At 40.6% G+C, this 17,637-nt stretch overlaps 1 protein-coding gene across 1 annotated transcript in view; it reads right to left on the reverse strand.

Moving 5' to 3' along the window:
* Nucleotides 1-4,424: 4,424 nt before the first annotated feature.
* AVL9 (AVL9 homolog (S. cerevisiase)) overlaps nucleotides 4,425-17,637 on the reverse strand; it is a 112,531-nt gene continuing 99,318 nt past the window's right edge. The window contains exons 13-17 of the mRNA XM_011938649.1: nucleotides 17,172-17,391; nucleotides 14,502-14,619; nucleotides 10,602-10,655; nucleotides 9,998-10,086; nucleotides 4,425-6,781 (exon numbers count right to left, since the gene is read on the reverse strand). Coding sequence (XP_011794039.1) covers nucleotides 6,666-6,781; nucleotides 9,998-10,086; nucleotides 10,602-10,655; nucleotides 14,502-14,619; nucleotides 17,172-17,391 — 597 coding nt within the window. The 3' untranslated portion in view covers nucleotides 4,425-6,665. The remainder of the gene's footprint in view (nucleotides 6,782-9,997; nucleotides 10,087-10,601; nucleotides 10,656-14,501; nucleotides 14,620-17,171; nucleotides 17,392-17,637) is intronic.

Raw genomic sequence — 17,637 nt, forward strand, 5'->3', positions numbered from 1 at the left:
CAACCTCTGCCTCCCGAGTTCAAGCGATTCTCCTGCCTCAGCCTCCCGAGTAATTGGGATTACAGGCGCCCGCCACCACACCCAGCTAATTTTGTATTTTTGGTAGAGACAGGGTTTCTCCATGTTGGTCAGGCTGGTCTTGAACTCCCGACCCCAGATGATCTGCCCACCTGAGCCTCCCAAAGTGCTGGGATTACAGGTGTGAGCCACCACACCTGGCCTTCAGCTAATTTTTAAATTTTTTGTAGATATGAGGTATCCCTGTGTGCCCCAGGCTGGTCTCAAACTCCTGGGTCCAAGCAATCTTCCTGCCTTAGCCTCCCAAAGTGTTCAGGATTACAGGTGTGAGCCACTGGCCCCTGAGAATTCAGGTATTAGAAAGGACTCAGAGTAGCCTGGGGAAGACTTTCAGGAGGAAGAGAGGTTGGGGCTGGGTCTTTGATTACTATGTACTACAGGTTCTCTCAGTAGTGCTCCTCCAACAACTAGAAGGATGGGAAGGCAACAACAGCAGCCAAGGTTTCAGTTGGTAAGGGGGCTTGTGGAGGCCAGGGCATCCGTGGAGAAGCTGCGAAATTAAGCCAATTCCTGAGTCAGGCACTCAGGGTCCGCCACACAGGAACTGGTGCCTTTTCATGGGTAATGAAGTTGTTTAATGGCTAGCAAGTAGTTTTAAACTCTTCATTATGGAAATTCTCCAACATACACAAACAGAATAGTCTTAGAAACCCTTATGAACCCATCACTTGCCCTCAACAATGATCATTTCATTAAGTGGCTTTCATCATTTTTCCAGGCCTGGCCTACATCTGTGTGCTCCAGGACTGCAGCCCAGTCCAATGAAACATTTAAAAACATTTGAATCCTAATTATGTTATGTTGGGATGTCAGTGGTTCCAAAGGCAGGTGCTCATGGGATCAGGAACACAACGCAACCATTCTGATCTTCATGATCATACAAAGTGTCTATCCGTGCCACGTGAGGATCTGTTGATGGTGACGTTGGACAGGTCAGTCCTGCTGCAGTGGCTTCCCCAACCCTGTGTACATTACCTCAGGCAGAGAGAAGCCCTTCATGAAGGATAGAAAGAACTTTCCTTGGAAAGAATAGGCTCCCTAATCACACGCCTTCCACATGTTACCAGATTAAATAACTGCAACTTCTATCAGAATGAAGGGTGGGCAGCTGTTCCCTGGTGGGTGATAGGGGACCCATCACACCCCCACAGCAGAGCTCAGTCTGAGGGGGACATCTGCAAAGGGAAGGAGATGCCTTCCTTTCCCTGAGTAGAGGCAGCTCCACTGTCCTCAAGTTATCCCATCAGCTCCAGGGCTGTCAGTCCACATCAAAGAACACTGGTAACTTCAGCTCAACCCTGCAGCAGCACTCGAGGAAGCACACATTCCCAGGGTGCAAGGAAGTTTGTTCACTTCTTCTGTGAAGCACATCCCAAAGCCCATTTTGTGGAACAGTTGTAAGGGAACCCAGTACATGAATGTATACATGAAAATGTGCCAGGAGTCCTCAGTGGAAATATCAAGGGCTCTCTTGACACTTACCGGTCCAGGTGCAAAATGGGTTGCTTGGGACAATGTCCTAATGAGACATTATCTTGTGACCAAGCTCTGCTTGATACTTTGTGCAGCTCCCTGCACTTAGCATTCCATAGAAGCTAAGGGGCTCTTCCTGAAGAGCTCACCGCCTTGAAGGCTGAGGGACCACTGTCAAAGTGATGTCAAAATGAGAGTAAATGAATCATGAGTCTTTAGTTCATTCTGTGTGGTTTCTTAATAAATGAAGCTGCTGTTGAACTGTGAAGGAGGACAGAAACCACATGGACAACACACAGGGTACTTCTAGAAGGACAGGTCAAGTTCAACTGTAGGCAGGGCGAACAGGATCATTTTATTCTCATTTACGCTTAAAATAAAGATACAACAGAAGTTTTACAATTCAGTATGATTAGACATGATTTATAATTTTAACAATAAAAAAAAGAACTAGTACAAACTTTAAAACTACCAAAGAGAAAATACCTTTCTGATCAAAACATGTGCCACAGCTAAACTTCCTTAGAAAACTTCTTAAGTTTTCTCAGCTAAATTTTCTTAGAAAAGGTTTGTGAAAAGCCTTTAATTGTAAATATTTAAACTATTTTTGTAACCACTAAATGCCTTTACCAACTCATTAATCCAATGTTTCCTAAATTCAGGAACCAGTGACCAAGGGGCCTGAAACATGTAAGCCTTGATCTTATTCTTCCAGCTACAAAATACTATTATTTTAAGAAAACAACAAAATATTTTCTAAGCACATAAGCTTTCTGAAAACTTCAATTACCTTTTCTGGCTCAGTACCTGACTGAAATGTTCAAATGTTCATATTGCACACACGAAAAAATCTGAGCAGCATCTACGTGGATGTGAGAAGCTGATGAAAAATAAGATCGGGAAAACCCCCTACACTGTTCCATTTACATGATTTAAATATATAGTTTCTATATCTTTCATATAAGTAAAAAGGTAAACTTTAGAACAGCACAGAAATACAAATGTATTTAGAGTTTTACAAAATATATTCAACCCCTCAGACATGCACAATTTTTTAACTTTGGAGTTACCATATAAGCGAACTAGTTTCCCCTCCTTCATAATGAAAGCAGGAAGTCATGTGTACAAAGTCATTCATATGAAAAGAATAGACATCCACGTTCCTTTTCTTTGTCCTTGACAAATATTTATGGAATGCCGGAAATTATGGAAAAACAATTCCAATGTTACGAAGTCCAAAGAACTGGAATGAGAAACTCCTCGCGGCACCTTACGCTGCATGGAATGACAATCCTCAGGGAATTAGGGTAGCATCTTCTACCACTTTTAAAGGCTACCACGAGATGGGGTGGAAATGCCACGAATGGCACCTCATCTCTGATCAAAGATTCAGAGCATGCAAGTGTTGATGCCATTAAGAGTCCCAACCATCTCCCCACTAAAATACCAGGCAACGCTTAGCAGCTGCTGTCCTAACAGGCTACTTTCCACAACTGCTGACACAGGTAAGTTCATGTGGTTAAAGGTCAGAACACTGACCCCCTTCCAGAGATGAAGTGCTCCAACACTCATCACTGGCTCTGGAGGGAAAAGACCACTAGCTGTAACTTCTACAAAACTTTTATTCACAAACTATAAAACAATAACAAAACCTACCTACCAGGGCGATAATGCTATAGCATGACTTTAAAACTTGTAACTAGCAGAGTAACATTCTAACTGCTTTCTAAAAGAATTCTTATAACTCTTAGCACATGAAATACTGCTCTCAAAATACTTTAATTCAGATTTTAAGCATCTTATTCCTCAGCCAGGCAACAATTTCTCACTTCTCTTCTGAATTTGCTTTCTCCTTGGCTTTCCAAAGGAAATTATTCTAAAAAACATCAGACGCTTCGTATAGAATTTGGAAAGGAAGATAAGGTTGAGCAAGTCACATCATATGCTCTGGTATGCTGTCAAAGTATATTGCTGCTGTGTTTCTTAACAGGAAAGTGGATGAGAATTGTTTTAGGGCTGTGCTTGGCAGGGGGTAATCGCTAACGGATTTGGGAAGAGACTATTCATCTACAAGCACAAGCATTTGGGAAGAGTTATTCATGCTGGTTATGTGAGCCAAGTGCATATGCACAATCATTGTAAGCCACCTTTGGACATGCAACTATTTCTGTTCCACAACTGGTAGCTTTAACTTTCTCTTCCTTACGTACACCATTGTCATTACAATGTCTAGTAGGAATTGAAGTATACCAGGGACATTTTCCAAACTTTTAAGTCACCTGGATAGCAGCGAAGCCACCACCAAGACATTGATGTAGTGCGTGTACCTGGCACATGTGAAAAAGGCTGGCTGACCCTGGTTCCCTCATACCTAGGTACAAACACTCAGTTCTTAGACACACAAGCCTTAGCAAGCACTGGGGCAAGTTTGGCCAACAACACACACACCTTTACCAGGGCTGTGTCAGAAGATGGCCTAGTGGTGGCTCCTATGGCTCACAGAGCCAGGGTTTGGAGAGAGGCTGCTGCTTCTATGCTGGCCACTTGGAGCCTAGAATCCAAGCCTGAAGTATGTGGGGGGGGTCACAGGACCAGGGATGAGGCTTCTTGCCTTTGTGCGAACTGCCCTGGGGCTCCTGCCAACAATACAAGGGCCAGTGTTCCTTGAAAAACTCCACCTCCTAGAGCCTGAAGGAAATACAGCTATGGTCTTTTGACCATTTCTATGATGAAAGCTGTATTTTCTGAGATACTTGTTTTATGTTGAAAGTCAGTAAAGTGACCACTAAGAATCAAACTGTTAGCTAGAAATGTTAATAGAAAGTCCGATCAAAGTGTATATTCAAATGGGGAACAAGTGGTATTAAAGAAAGTTAAACTTGATGTAACTATTTTTATTTCAGTGGATTCCAAAGCATTAGCTGGGCTGCTTTTGAAGGGTCAAAAATGGGAGTTGACCCCAATCATAGAAACCATACCAGCGAAAAGACAAATCAGCATCTCGCTGGATGACCCCTCACAGGGCTCCTAGATCCCTGAAGTGTGAACTTCAGCAGCTGAGAGGTAACAATTGCACACAAATCACACTATCATGCTCCAACGAATGATGTGGTCCTTGAGAAACAACAAGATGTTAGAATGAATTCTTTATAGTCTCAGCACAAAAAGATTAGAGTACTGTTTAAGGTTTTGTTTGGTATTTCTTCTATTCAAACAGTATTTCCTGAGGTTAACTTTCTTGGAAGAAGTGGAAATAATGGAGTTCTCACATTCAGCCCTTCAGTTTATCATTGCTGAATTCTTGAGTTATGCTCAAATGGGTAATACAATTTGTGTTTAGAAAACACAAAGTGGAAAATTTAGAGATATTTAGATTATGTTTCTATGTTCATTTCAAATGCCTTGGGAGCATTTACTTCTTAAACATTTCGTGAGGAATAAACCAAATATAATCAGTGCCCTCCTTTAATGCCCCAGCAATCTGGGATAGATCATACTCACAATGTATTTCCCAAGTATCCTTTGTTACTGAAAAGGCAGTCTTTTCCCTGTAAGTACTCTCTGAGAACACCCATCCCAGGTCTCCTTGAAAAGCAAATGAGAGCTGAGCATGGCAAACACACAAGGTCCAGCTGTGTACAGATCATCAGTAGATGGCACGCACATGCATGTATGTACCTAACATGAAACCAGATGTCCTTTCTCAGATGACAGATGTCAAGGCTGCAGTTTTCTTCTCTTGCCTCTTACTTTGATGAATATAAACTAAGATGAGATTTCTATTTAATACAGTCACCTTGCTTTTCTTTTAAAATACTTATAGAAGGGGGTAGGGATTGATTATAGGAAGACTTTCAGTTAGGGAAGTAGAAGACTAAGTGCTTTGAAAAGCTTTATGAAGAATAAGACTACGAGAAAAGCTGTAGGTCTGCAAACACTCAATAGAAAACTGTTTAAAAAAGAAACAGGCCAGGCGCAGTGGCTCATGCCTGTAATCCCAGCACTTTGGGAGGCTGAGGCAGACAGATCACTTGAGGCCAGGAGATCAAGACCAGCCTGGCCAACATGGCGAAACCCCATCTCTACTAAAAATACAAAAATCAGCTGGGTGTGGTGGCGCATGTCCATAATCCCAGCTACTTGGGAGGCTGAGGTACAAGAATTGCTTGAACCTAGGAGATGGAGGTTGCAGTGAGCTGAGATGGCGCCACTGCACTCCAGCCTGGGCAATACAGCGAAACCCTGTCCCCGCTACAAAAAAAGTGAAACAGATGGCACAAACTGTGAATTTTAAAAAGTGCTTGTAAAAGACTGCAACATGACTGTGGTTGAAAAATAAACACATAGGTCTTTGAAAGTATTGCCCTACAGACACATTCATGTTAAACTGCTTCAGTGTCATTGAACCATCACTCTGCTATTTCTCTGCACAGCCACCTGCACAGTTATAAAGAGGAGGAAAGCACAGTGATATACTCCTTGATGTCTGAAAGCAAGTTTTTAAGGATGTGGAAAGAACAAACTAAAAACATAAAACACCCAATCCTCAGAACTACTACCCCTGACTTTCATGTTTTTGGGAGGAAGTGAATTAATAAATGTTTTGTGGGTAGAAAGCAAAATAATCATCATAGGATTCAGCAAAATAATAAAGGCCCACCTGTATGACCCCTTCACTTTATAAGAACATTTTAAGGCCAACTTTAGAGAAAACGGTAATATAAATTAATTTTAGCAAGTATAAATTACAATGACCATCTAGATATTCAAACACCAAAACAGAACAAAATTTACATAAGTAAAAACTCTTCTAAAGTAAACCAATGTACAGTATCAGAACTCAAAATTCATTAGAAGGTTCACTGTATGTTTTAATCAGGCTCAGACTGAAATAAAAGTAGTCAATTGAAACCCCAACCTGGAAAGCCATCCCTGCTATGGCTGTGATTTCATCATTTCGGCATCCTGAAACATTCACTTAGAGCAACCGTCTATGTAAACAGTTCGACATATGGTCCCCTGCTGTGGATCTGTGGCTGATAACAGCCTGGGAGCAGCAGGCAGACAGGGGACACTTAAACCTCAGAAAGCAATAGCAGCTTCTGACACCCTGCTCAAGGCTTCCCATCCGGTGGTTCAGTGAGACTTTGGGAGGTGGAAGTGGTAAAAGTGGAAAGCCATGAAGACATAGCTGTCTTTGCACTGGAAAAAGCTCCTCCAACTGACTGGCCTGGATGGAGAGGAGAAAAACAAAAGGAAAAATGTCTTAACTTTTGTTACAAGACAGTGAAAGACCAACATAATTAATACATTTTTAATTAAAAAATTTTTAAAACCATTTTTTGAGACAATGTCTTGCTCTGTCGCCCAGGCTGGAGTGCAGCGGAGCGGTCACGGCTCCTGCAGCCTTGACATCCTGGGCTCAAGTGACCCTCCCACCTCAGCTTACCAAGTAGCTGGGACCATAGGCATGTGTGACCACACCTGGGTAATTTTTTGGTTTTTTGTAGAGACAAGGTCTCATGTTGCCCAGGCTGGTCTGAAACACTTGGCTCAAGTGATCCTCCTGCCTCAGCCTCCCAAAGTGTTGGGATCACAGGGTGAGCCATTGTGCCCAGCCAATAAATGTTAATTCACTAGAACACACCAATATGTTAATAGTAGCCAAAATATCATTTAAATTTTTAGTTTCAAAACAATCCCTTTCCATGGGAATGTCTTAAGGAAAAATAGATGATTTTTTAGCATAGGAGCCTACTTGCCTAACCATTCTGAAAGTATACTGTTTCTTTAATACCCTCAGTGCTAGCAACACTGGCTATGTATCAGGATTATTAGAGAGCTTAAAAAGTCAAACTGCTTTGTGCATCTTAAATGCCAACTTGATAATCAATAACCACCTAAACAGGGAAGAGTGGTTAGGTTGTTTTAGGGAAATGTGCTTTTGTCATCTAAAATGAAGTTATGTTAAAGATGTATAGAGCTCTATCTGCCCCACGTCTATTGTGTCGTATACAACATTATCTCAAAAGTTGATGTTAGGCCAGGTATGGTGGCTCACACCTGTAATCCCAGCACTTTGGGAAGCCGAGACGGGCGGTCAGCTTGAGTACAGGAATTCGAGACAGACTGGGAAACATGGCGAAACCCTCTCTCTACAAAAAATAGAAAAATTAGCCAGGCATGATGGCGCATGTCCGCAGTCCCAGCTACTTGGTAGGTTGAGGCAGGAGGATCCCGCCGGGGTTGCAGACGTTGCAGTGAGCTAAGATTGCACTATATTGCACTTCAGCTTGGGCAACAGAGTGAGACCCTGTCTCAGGAAAAAAGGTGATGCTAAGTGAAATTATTTGACTAATACATTCCCACTGTTCTTGGAGAGGAGAGTATAGAAGAGATTTGCCTTTAGAATTTATCAGTAGCAGCATCACTAAAAATTAAGTAATAATGTATAATAATGTATCTATAATCATCTGTAATATAACATAGTTTTTCTATTAAAAAATAAAAATTCAAAATAAGTCAAAGGCATATTGTTTGGAAATGTTTGTGTGCTAAATTCCATTCCTTTGCAATAAAACTAACCTAGTGGTAGTGCTGTGTGTTCTGTGTTTGTCTTTACAAATGAGTCTGTAGAGTTTTCTGTCTCTCTCTAGGTATTCAGAAAACTGGGGATATAAGAACCCCTACACAAAGATTACCTAGTTCTGGGGCTTTTGAATTGTGTTTAGTAACGGTTAGTCAACTTCTTTCAGAAGCTAGGGAAGTAGTAATGCCCTATTTTTACAACACATTGTATGACAAAGCAGATGGGGCAAAATGTAAATAATTGGTGAATCAGAGATAACTGGGATTTTCTTGCACTGTTGCAATGTACAAATTCGAAACTACATCAAAATAAAAGTTAAAAATACAGAAAAGGAATGAAAAATTTTAGAACTGATGTGGAACAATATTCAAAATATTTTAAGCGAAAACAGCTAGGTGCAGAAGAACATGCTACCATTTGTCTGACTTTGATACTAATACTGGCCTCATCAAATGAGTGGGGGAGTATTACCTTATTTAAAGATTTTGTGTAAAACTAGTATTATTTCTTCCTTAAACATTTGACAGAGTTCAAACTGAAGCCACCTGGGCAGCCTGGTTTAAATTAAAAACCTTATGGCAAGGCTTTTCATTTAAAGTCAACTAATTTCTTTCTGTTTTTAAGACTCTTGCTCTGTCACCCAGGCTGGCGTGCAGTGGCGCTGTCATGGCTTACTGCAGCCTTGACTTCCTGGGCTCAAACAATTCTCCCACTTCAGCCTTTTGAGTAGCTGGGACCACAGGCACACACCACCATGCCTACTGACTTTTAAAATTTGTTTGTAGAGATGGGGTTTCACTATGTTGCCCAGGCTGGTCTTGAAGTCCTGGACTCAAGCAATCCTCCCACCTCAGCCTCCCAAAGTGCTGGGATTACAGGTATGAGCCACTGCATTTGGTCCAATTTCTTTAATAGATAATAGGGCTATTCATATTTTCTTTTTGCAACTGTTTCGGTAATGCGAATCTTTAAAAGAATTTGTATATTTCATTTATGTTGTTAAAATTTGTTAGCATAAAGTTGTTCACAATATTCCCCTATTTTCTGTTCTTTTATTTTTTTATTTTTTTGAGACAGAGTCTGGCTCTGTAGCCCAGGCTGGAGCGCAGTGGCCGGATCTCAGCTCACTGCAAGCTCCGCCTCCCGGGTTTACGCCATTCTCCTGCCTCAGCCTCCGGAGTAGCTGGGACTACAGGCGCCCGCCACCTTGCCCAGCTAGTATTTTGTAGTTTTTAGCAGAGACGGGGTTTCACCGTGTTAGCCAGGATGGTCTCGATCTCCTGACCTCGTGATCCGCCCGTCTCGGCCTCCCAAAGTGCTGGGATTACAGGCTTGAGCCACCGCGCCTGGCTGTTCTTTTAATTTCTGTCAGAGCTACACTAACGTCGCTCTTTCATCCCTAATGTTGGTAATTTGTATCTTCTTTCTTTTTATTTTTACCAGTCTGTAAAGATTTTATAAATCTTGTTGACCTTTTCGAAAAACCAACTGTTGGCTTCATTTTCTTTATTGTGTAATACTACCTTAGAGGACAGTAGTTCCTAATGCCTACTTTTATTATGAGTCTCTGCCATTTATAAAGAACTGTGGACAGCACAGGGAATGGGGGAAGAAAACTCTGGTGAAGCTTGAATCTTGGTAACAAAACAGTGATTTCATCAGAAAATTCTGTCATAGATGTAATGAAGTTTGACCTTTTGGAATTTGGAATTTTTCAAATGAATAAAACAAAAATTTTAAAAACTCTTGTATTACTATGTGATAACACACATCTTTACAACTTTATGTTTGTTTTATCAATTACATATTAAAGATAGAAAATGGATGTGTTGTGATTCCAATTTGTTCCTGGCTTACCAACAGCTTTTCCTGTTTGCACAACATTCCGGCTAGTTGTGACCATGACATTTCCAATTTTTTTGCCACGTTCACTATTCTGAACAGAACTGGGTAAAAGATAAAGGAAGTGTTAAGTACAATTTAAAAAAAATCTCACACATGCACACAGACACGTAGACACACACACGATAATCACTCTGTGACCATCCCAAATTAGAATTACTGAGAAAAGAAGCTAAATTATTTGTTATGAATTTATTAACCTTTTAAGCATGTGCATTTTCAGAATACATGAGAAGAATATACAGATGAACCAAAAAGTGGTGAGGACATAAGGATGTATGTATGGCTACATCTCTCTGACAGCCATGGTTTGCTAAAAGCATTTCACCAAAATAAAAATGGTAAATCCTATTATTAGTTCACACCATCCTCTATGGAACAGCGGTGTTTTCACTTTGAAACATACACACCACTGAGCTAAAGAATGTTATGCACATATTTGGTTACTGTTTGAAGCATAAGTCTATCAAGTAGAGAAAAACAATCCCCAATTAGCAATGAAACACATGGCATAAATTCAGACTTAAGAATTTTCCCAGCATTTTCTTTAAGTACTTACTGTGAGAATCTTAACTTCATGTCTGATACTGAGTATTGGCCTTGAAATGGATGGCTGTGAAAAAAAAGTTTGAGTTTAAACTATCAGTATTTTACCAAGAAGGCTGCAGAAAAGAGTTATCACAAGAAAATATTAGTAAGCGTCTCATGGACGACACAGCTGGGTGGCAGTGCTGAATTTGGTATCAGGAAACTTGGCTTTGATCACAGCTCTCCACTTACAGTGACGACATCCAGAAAAGATTACCTAACCCCTCTGAGCTTTAGTTTCCTCACTTGTAAAACAGGTGTGTTGTGTGTTTTGTGTGTGTAGCCTGTGCTAGTGCTAGTGCTAGTGCTATCCTGACATTCTAATTTATTTGGTCTGTCTTGGGTGGGGCTCAAGCATCAACATTTTTTACAAGCTCCCCAGGACAGTCAAGATGAGTCACTGGTTTCAGGACATGGTCATAGATCATACCTTGATCCTGGCCATCTTACAAATGTATGCTATTGGTTATGTAAATATTTGTGGATGGATCAACAAAATCTCTACTTTCTGTTAGAAAAGCAGCTCAAAAGGTAGGTCTTAAAAAAACCAGCAATATCGTTATTTTTGTAAGAAAATACATTATTCAGACTTCCCTATTTCCAATATATTAAAAGAAAAAAAAATATATATATATATAAACCAGGCATTCTGCAATTATACAGGCATTAGGAAAAAAAATCAAGCAACTTGACCACATAAATGGAGGGGTCAATATTCAATTCTTATCTCAGGGGTCCCTCTGTCAAGGTCTAACAAAGAAAGTGACCCTAGTAAAATCCATAGCTACTTATAAAATTAATGGTTCTTCAAATGACAACAAACTACTCTTCATGGCCCAAAGTAAGCATATGTAACACTTCTTATTCCTAGATTCCTGAATCACAGGATTGAAATACTGACACATCACTTGATCATTCTGTGTGCTGGAATGGCTATATTTAAGGGATGAAATATGCCTGCTGCTTGTTAAGTTAGAATGCTGCCTTCCCTAATCTTTAAGAGTTAAAGGGTTTCATATTTCTCAAAAGTTATAATTAGTTTGAAATATTTCTAAATGACACCCTCTGATAACAACAGAAGTCTAGCATTTCTTATTTTATTTTTTTGAGACAGAGTCTCACTGTTACCCAGGCTGGACTGCAGTGGCGCAATCTCGGCTCACTGCAACCTGCCTCCCAGGTTCAAGCGATTCTCCTGCCTCAGCCTCCTGAGTAGCTGGGAGTATAGGCATGTACCACCATGCCCGGCTAATTTTTTGTATTTTTAGTAGAGATAGGGTTTCACAATGTTGCCCAGGCTGGTCTTGAACACCTGAGCTCACGTGATCCACCCACCTCGGCCTCCCAAGGTGCTAGAATTACAGGCGTGAGCCACCAGGCCCGGCTGCATTTGTTATTTTTAATTTGGTAAAAACGTTGAAAATTTGCTATTGAAGAAAACTAATTATTCACCCAAAAATATACTTATCTGATGTGTTTCAAGATGGCTATTCAGAAGGGCTGGAAATGCAAGAATAACTGAAAAGCTGTCTTTTTGGGGGTAGATTTGCATCTGTGGAGAAAATCTGCATTAATGCAGCCTGGTTTGCTCTGAGGCCCTCCAATATCAAGATATAGGAAAGATGAACTGAGTGTCTGACACCTTTAAAGGTCTGAAAGAAACATTTACCATCAATTCTCTCTGAGGGCTGCTAAGTGTGAAGTTAGTTACACAATCCAGTCACCCTGTAGCTCTCCCTCATGCACATTAATAAATTTGCATGCCATTTCTCCTATTAATCTGCCTTTTGCCAGCTGACTTTCCAGTGAACCTTCAGAAGACGAAAGGGAAGTTCTCCCTTGGCCTGCACTATCATATCTGCGTGATTTCCCTACCTATATATTTTAGTTAACAAGTCATTCTTCAGCTTTCTTTTCAATCTAAATAGCCTCAGTTTCTTCACATGTTCTTCTAAGCACTATTTCATAATCCTTTTAAAACTCATCTCAGCTAAGGCTTTTCTGGACCTGTACTAACATCTGTAGAGCTGGTTCAAGTTAAAAGCACCAGATGTAGTGACAGATAAAGATCTGACCAGGCTTCCCAGTGCAGGGCCCAGGGGGGAGACTGGGATGGCTCTGCATGTTGACTGCTTGGACAGTCAAGGTTGACCTGCCTTCCCAGCACCACCCTGTGAGTGCCATCCTGCTAAGCACCTCCACATCTGTTTCCCTTCAGTATGTTGAGAATAGAGACTTTGTAGTCAGTGAGGGAGAACACTTTGAACTCAGCCCTTTCATTTAATACTATTAAAATGGTTTTGCCTTTTAATTTTCTGTTTTTACTATAGTCAAATGGCAATATAGGTTTCTGCTACAGCCAAGTGTGATGATTAAATTCACCAAAATTGGTGCTGAACCTAGTCATTTTTACTTTAAAAGATGGGGTCTCATTATGTTGCCTAGGCTGGCCTTGAAACCTTGGGTTCAAGTAATCCTCCCGCTTCAGTCTCCCAAGTAGCTGGGACTATAGGCACATGCCAATGTGCCCAGCTCCTTGGTTATTTTTCTTGATGCATAATACAAAGCTTAACAGACATGTTACCCAAAACCCTCTGTGTACCACCTTACTCATGCAGATACTTCCCCAGGTTGCTATGGCTTAAATATCTGGGGTGTGTGTGTGTGTGCAGCAAAGTATCCTTTTTAGCACGTCTTAAATCACATTAGAAAAGTTAACTCTAGTCCCAAGATAATATGGTAGTCAGTATGAAGGTGACTTTTGTTCCTCACAAAGAAGTTTAAGATACAAATGAAAATGGTGTATGCTTGGCTGGGCGCGGTGGCTCACGCCTGTAATCCCAGCACTTTGGGAGGCCAAGGTAGGTGGATCATGAGATCAGGAGTTCAAGAACAGCCTGGCCAAGATGGTGAAACCCCGTCTCTACTAAAAATACAAAAATTAGCCGGACCTGGTGGGAGGTGCCTGTAATCCCAGCTACTTGGGAGGCTGAGGCAGAAAAATTGCTTGAACCTGGGTGGCAGAGGTTGCAGTGAGCCAAGATCGCACCAGCACTCCAGCCTGGGCAACAGAGTGAGAGTCCGTTTCAAGGAAAAAAAAAGAAAATGGTGTATGCTTGTATCATTATAAAAAACATCATCTATTTTTATTTATTTATTTTTAAGACAGAGTCTCGCTCTGTCGCCCAGGCTGGAGTGCAGTGGCGCAATCTCGGCTCACTGCAACCTCCACCTCCCCGGTCCAAACCATTCTCCTGCGCCAGCCTCCCAAGTAGCTGGGACTATAGGCGCCTGCCACCACGCCTGGCTAATTTTTTTGTACTTTTAGTAGATATAGGGTTTCACATCGTTAGCCAGGATGGTCTCGATCTCCTGACCTTGTGATCCACCTGCCTCAGCCTCCCAAAGTGCTGGGATTACAGGCATGAGCCCAGCCCCAGATATTAACTTTAATTGGTTTCGCATACGTCATGTTTTAAAATAGCCTCCTAGTTTTACGCATACAGTAAACCAGTGGTATTTCCTTCTAGGATTCTATCTTGTTGAACCATTCTGGTAAAGAACAGCTCCAGGGAAAGAGAGAAGAATTACTGTGTACTGAGCATCACCGAGTGCCAGGGACTGCCTCTCTGAATCACATCGAGAGCCAGGGAAATGTCAGTGCTTCCCATAATGCTCATGCTTTTTGTATAACAATCTGAATATGGAAGCAGTTTCTAAGCTGTTTCTCTATATTTGGGAGCCTTTTTATGACCTACTTAAGGGGATTCTTGAAGATACTCACAATATCAAAGTTAAAATAGATTTTTCTTTGTATTGGGCACTCGTAAACCAACCATTATGTACTACAATCTTCAGAGGATGTGCTTACTTTGGATTTATTTCTGCAAGTGCTGGATGCTTGTTGCTGTTCCACACCCTGTAGTTGTGAGTATTCTTCCATGCTGTAACAAAAGTTGTCCCATAGTCTGATAATATCTTTTCATTATCTGTCAAGTAAATATTTGAAAGAAGTTGAGCTGGGCTATAGCCATTCAGGGATGTGAAGACTACAACCAAAAAGGGTAAAGGAACGACTTTATCCCCCTGCCCTCCCATATTTGGGGGAGATAGCCTACCAGATGTCAGGAAACTTGGGTCTAGTTCCAGAAATCCTGTTAAGGAGCTATGTGGGCCTTTGACAAGTCACTTAATCACTCAGAACTTCATTTTCCTAACTGGAAAATAAGAGGGTTGAGCCAGATATTTTCCAAGGTTCCTTACAACTCCGAAATATTTCCACGTTATCCTTACCATTATGAGGACAGTATTATTAATTAATCAAAAACTGTATGCTTGACAGTGAATAAACATACTGGTTTATATGCATGGCATAGGCAATTGGGATATCTTTCTACTTTTTTATAAATGCCATTTTTCTACAAAAAAAGAGATTAAGAATGAATACACAAAGTGGTTCTTTCAGTCATGATATTCTCTTCTTTGGACTTTGTCTATTTGGTGTTTCATTCTTGAATTTCCTAGCATTTCACTGTCAAAAACACTTTAAAAAGGCCATGCACGGTGGCTCATGCCTGTAATCCCAGCACTTTGGGAGGTCGAGCAGGGTGGATCACCAGAGGTTAGGAGTTCGAGACCAGCCTGGCCGACATGGCGAAACCCCATCTCTACCAAAAATACAAAAATTAGCCGGGCGCGGTGGCGGGCACCTATAGTCCCAGCTACTCAGGAGGCTGAGGCAAGAGAATCACTTGAAACTGGGAGATGGAGGTTGCAGTGAGCCAAGATCACGCCACAGCATTCCAGACTGGACGACAAGAGTGAGACTCTGTTTAAAAAAAAAAAAAAAAAAAAAAAAAAGACTTAAAAGAATATACAGAAAACTGATAAAGTTTTCAGCTTTATCAATACCATGGGAAAGTACCCATGTGTGTTTCCTCCACTTGGAAGATCAGAAATGGTTTGGAGAACTGATAAAAATGGCTATTACTTCACATATTAATTGCATGTTGTTTGCTTTGAAGGTGAAATACAAAGTACCTTTTGTTGCTAGGAAAGGAAATGAATGAGATACACAGTTCCATACACAGCATAAAGAATTTGTTCTAAGAACACGTTCCTCAAGCAGTTCATTGGGGTGAATTTCCTCATTTGACCTTGTTACTTGTTAAGAATATGGGCCTAAGCCAAACTGTTTGGGATCAGATCCCGCCTAAGCCTCTTATCAGATGGATGAGCAAGCTATTTAACCTCTGTGAGCTTCATTTTCTCTTCTGTAAAAGGTGATGACAAGGTACCTACCTTCAGGATTGCTGTGAGGATGAAATGAATTACTAGAGGTAAAGTGCTCAGAACACTGGTCCCTGCATATATTTAATGTTCAAAAAAAAGGTGAGCTACTATTATTCAGTGCTTACAGCCTCCTGGGCAAATATTTTTAAAAAAGCAAATTAATTAAGCTACATGACAGTGGAGACTGAAGTTTTCTTTCTAGATTACTGAATGATTTGGGGTTAAAGGATTTAATTTTGGTGTCTCAGCTGCTACATTGGTAGTGGTGGCAAACATTTAAAAATATCCTATTAACAAATGAGGATTTGTTCCTCAGCTATCTTTTACAAATGAAAAACTCTCCTGAAACCTGATTTAAAACTCCTTATACGCACCGTGAACAACTAACCTGGGAGCATGTGGCGGCGGCGGTGGTGGTGGTGGCGGTGGTGGTGATTAAAAAAATCTACTGATACAACAATGTGAATGTATCTAATGCCACTGTGGAGCTGTACATTTAAAAATCGTAAAGATGGTAAATTTTATGCTATGTGTATTTCATCACAATTGAAAAAATAATGGTTAATTGAAACAAAAAGACAAGCTCAACACATTTCTAACAACTCTAATGAATATTTGCCAAATGTCCAATCTGAAAAGCTCATTGCAGAGCTCCATTTTCACTATTCATATATTTTTTTCCCAAGGGGAATGAGATAGTTTTAATGCAGGAGTAAGTCCATGTCTACCTGCCCCATTTTAACCATTTAATAGGAATAATAATATTTCTTAGAATGGATTATAAATTTGAAGATTTAATCATTTACAACATGGTTTTCAATGATTTCTATTTTTTATATTCTTCTTTCTCCCTTTATACATCTTAAAAACATGTAGGCAGTATTCATAAATAGCTGCCAAACACAGAATACGAAGCAGCCATGTAAAAGTGATGATGTATGTTCATGTTATGTTGATACATGTTTCTAAAGTAATAAAAAGTTGCAGAAAACATGTATAAAGGGATCCATTTTTGTAAAAGGACCACCAAAAGTACCATGAAACCAAAATCCAAAATACATGCATAGGAAAAGATCTGCAAGGCTATAAAGTACTCAAGATGTTAAAAGTGGCTATCTCTGTGTGAGGGAATAACTGGTAATTTTTCCATAAGGAATATGTATTTATTGTGCAATCCAAAACCTCATAAATGTTACAAAATGAAAAATTATAATAAAACAGTAGCTGTGTGCTCTGCGTGGTTTCTTACCTAATTGCAGTGTGGCAGCCAGCAGGGCATGAATGTAGACCGCAAACTGGGCCCGGATCCATTCGTCACCTCCCTCCCAGCCCGTGCCATCTAGGAAGACGTCATCCCGATTCTCAGTCACGTGCCTCACTAGGTAATCTGCGAACCTTAGGTCTGCAGTGGTTGGGTTAAGCAGCTTCCTGAGTTCTGGATCATGGATCTGGATCAGAGCTTCTTCTACCTAGAGGGTATCCAGGTACAAGTCAGAGTCTGGGCATTCACGCAGACATCCATGCCACACTTTACAGAGTAACTACGGGGAAGGTGGAGCTGGAAATAAAAAATATGAATAATAGCATTCTCAAAAGGTGAGTCTAAGAAAGAGGTCTGTACACTGAAGTTTTCTATTTATAAAATGTTCACTTTCTGCTTTTAGAAAATAACACACATAAATGTAGTATTTTAAACTATAAAATTACTCACATAG

This window comes from Colobus angolensis, unplaced genomic scaffold, assembly GCF_000951035.1.
Source record: "Colobus angolensis palliatus isolate OR3802 unplaced genomic scaffold, Cang.pa_1.0 Scaffold175, whole genome shotgun sequence".
In the NCBI taxonomy this organism is placed as follows: Eukaryota; Metazoa; Chordata; class Mammalia; order Primates; family Cercopithecidae; genus Colobus; species Colobus angolensis.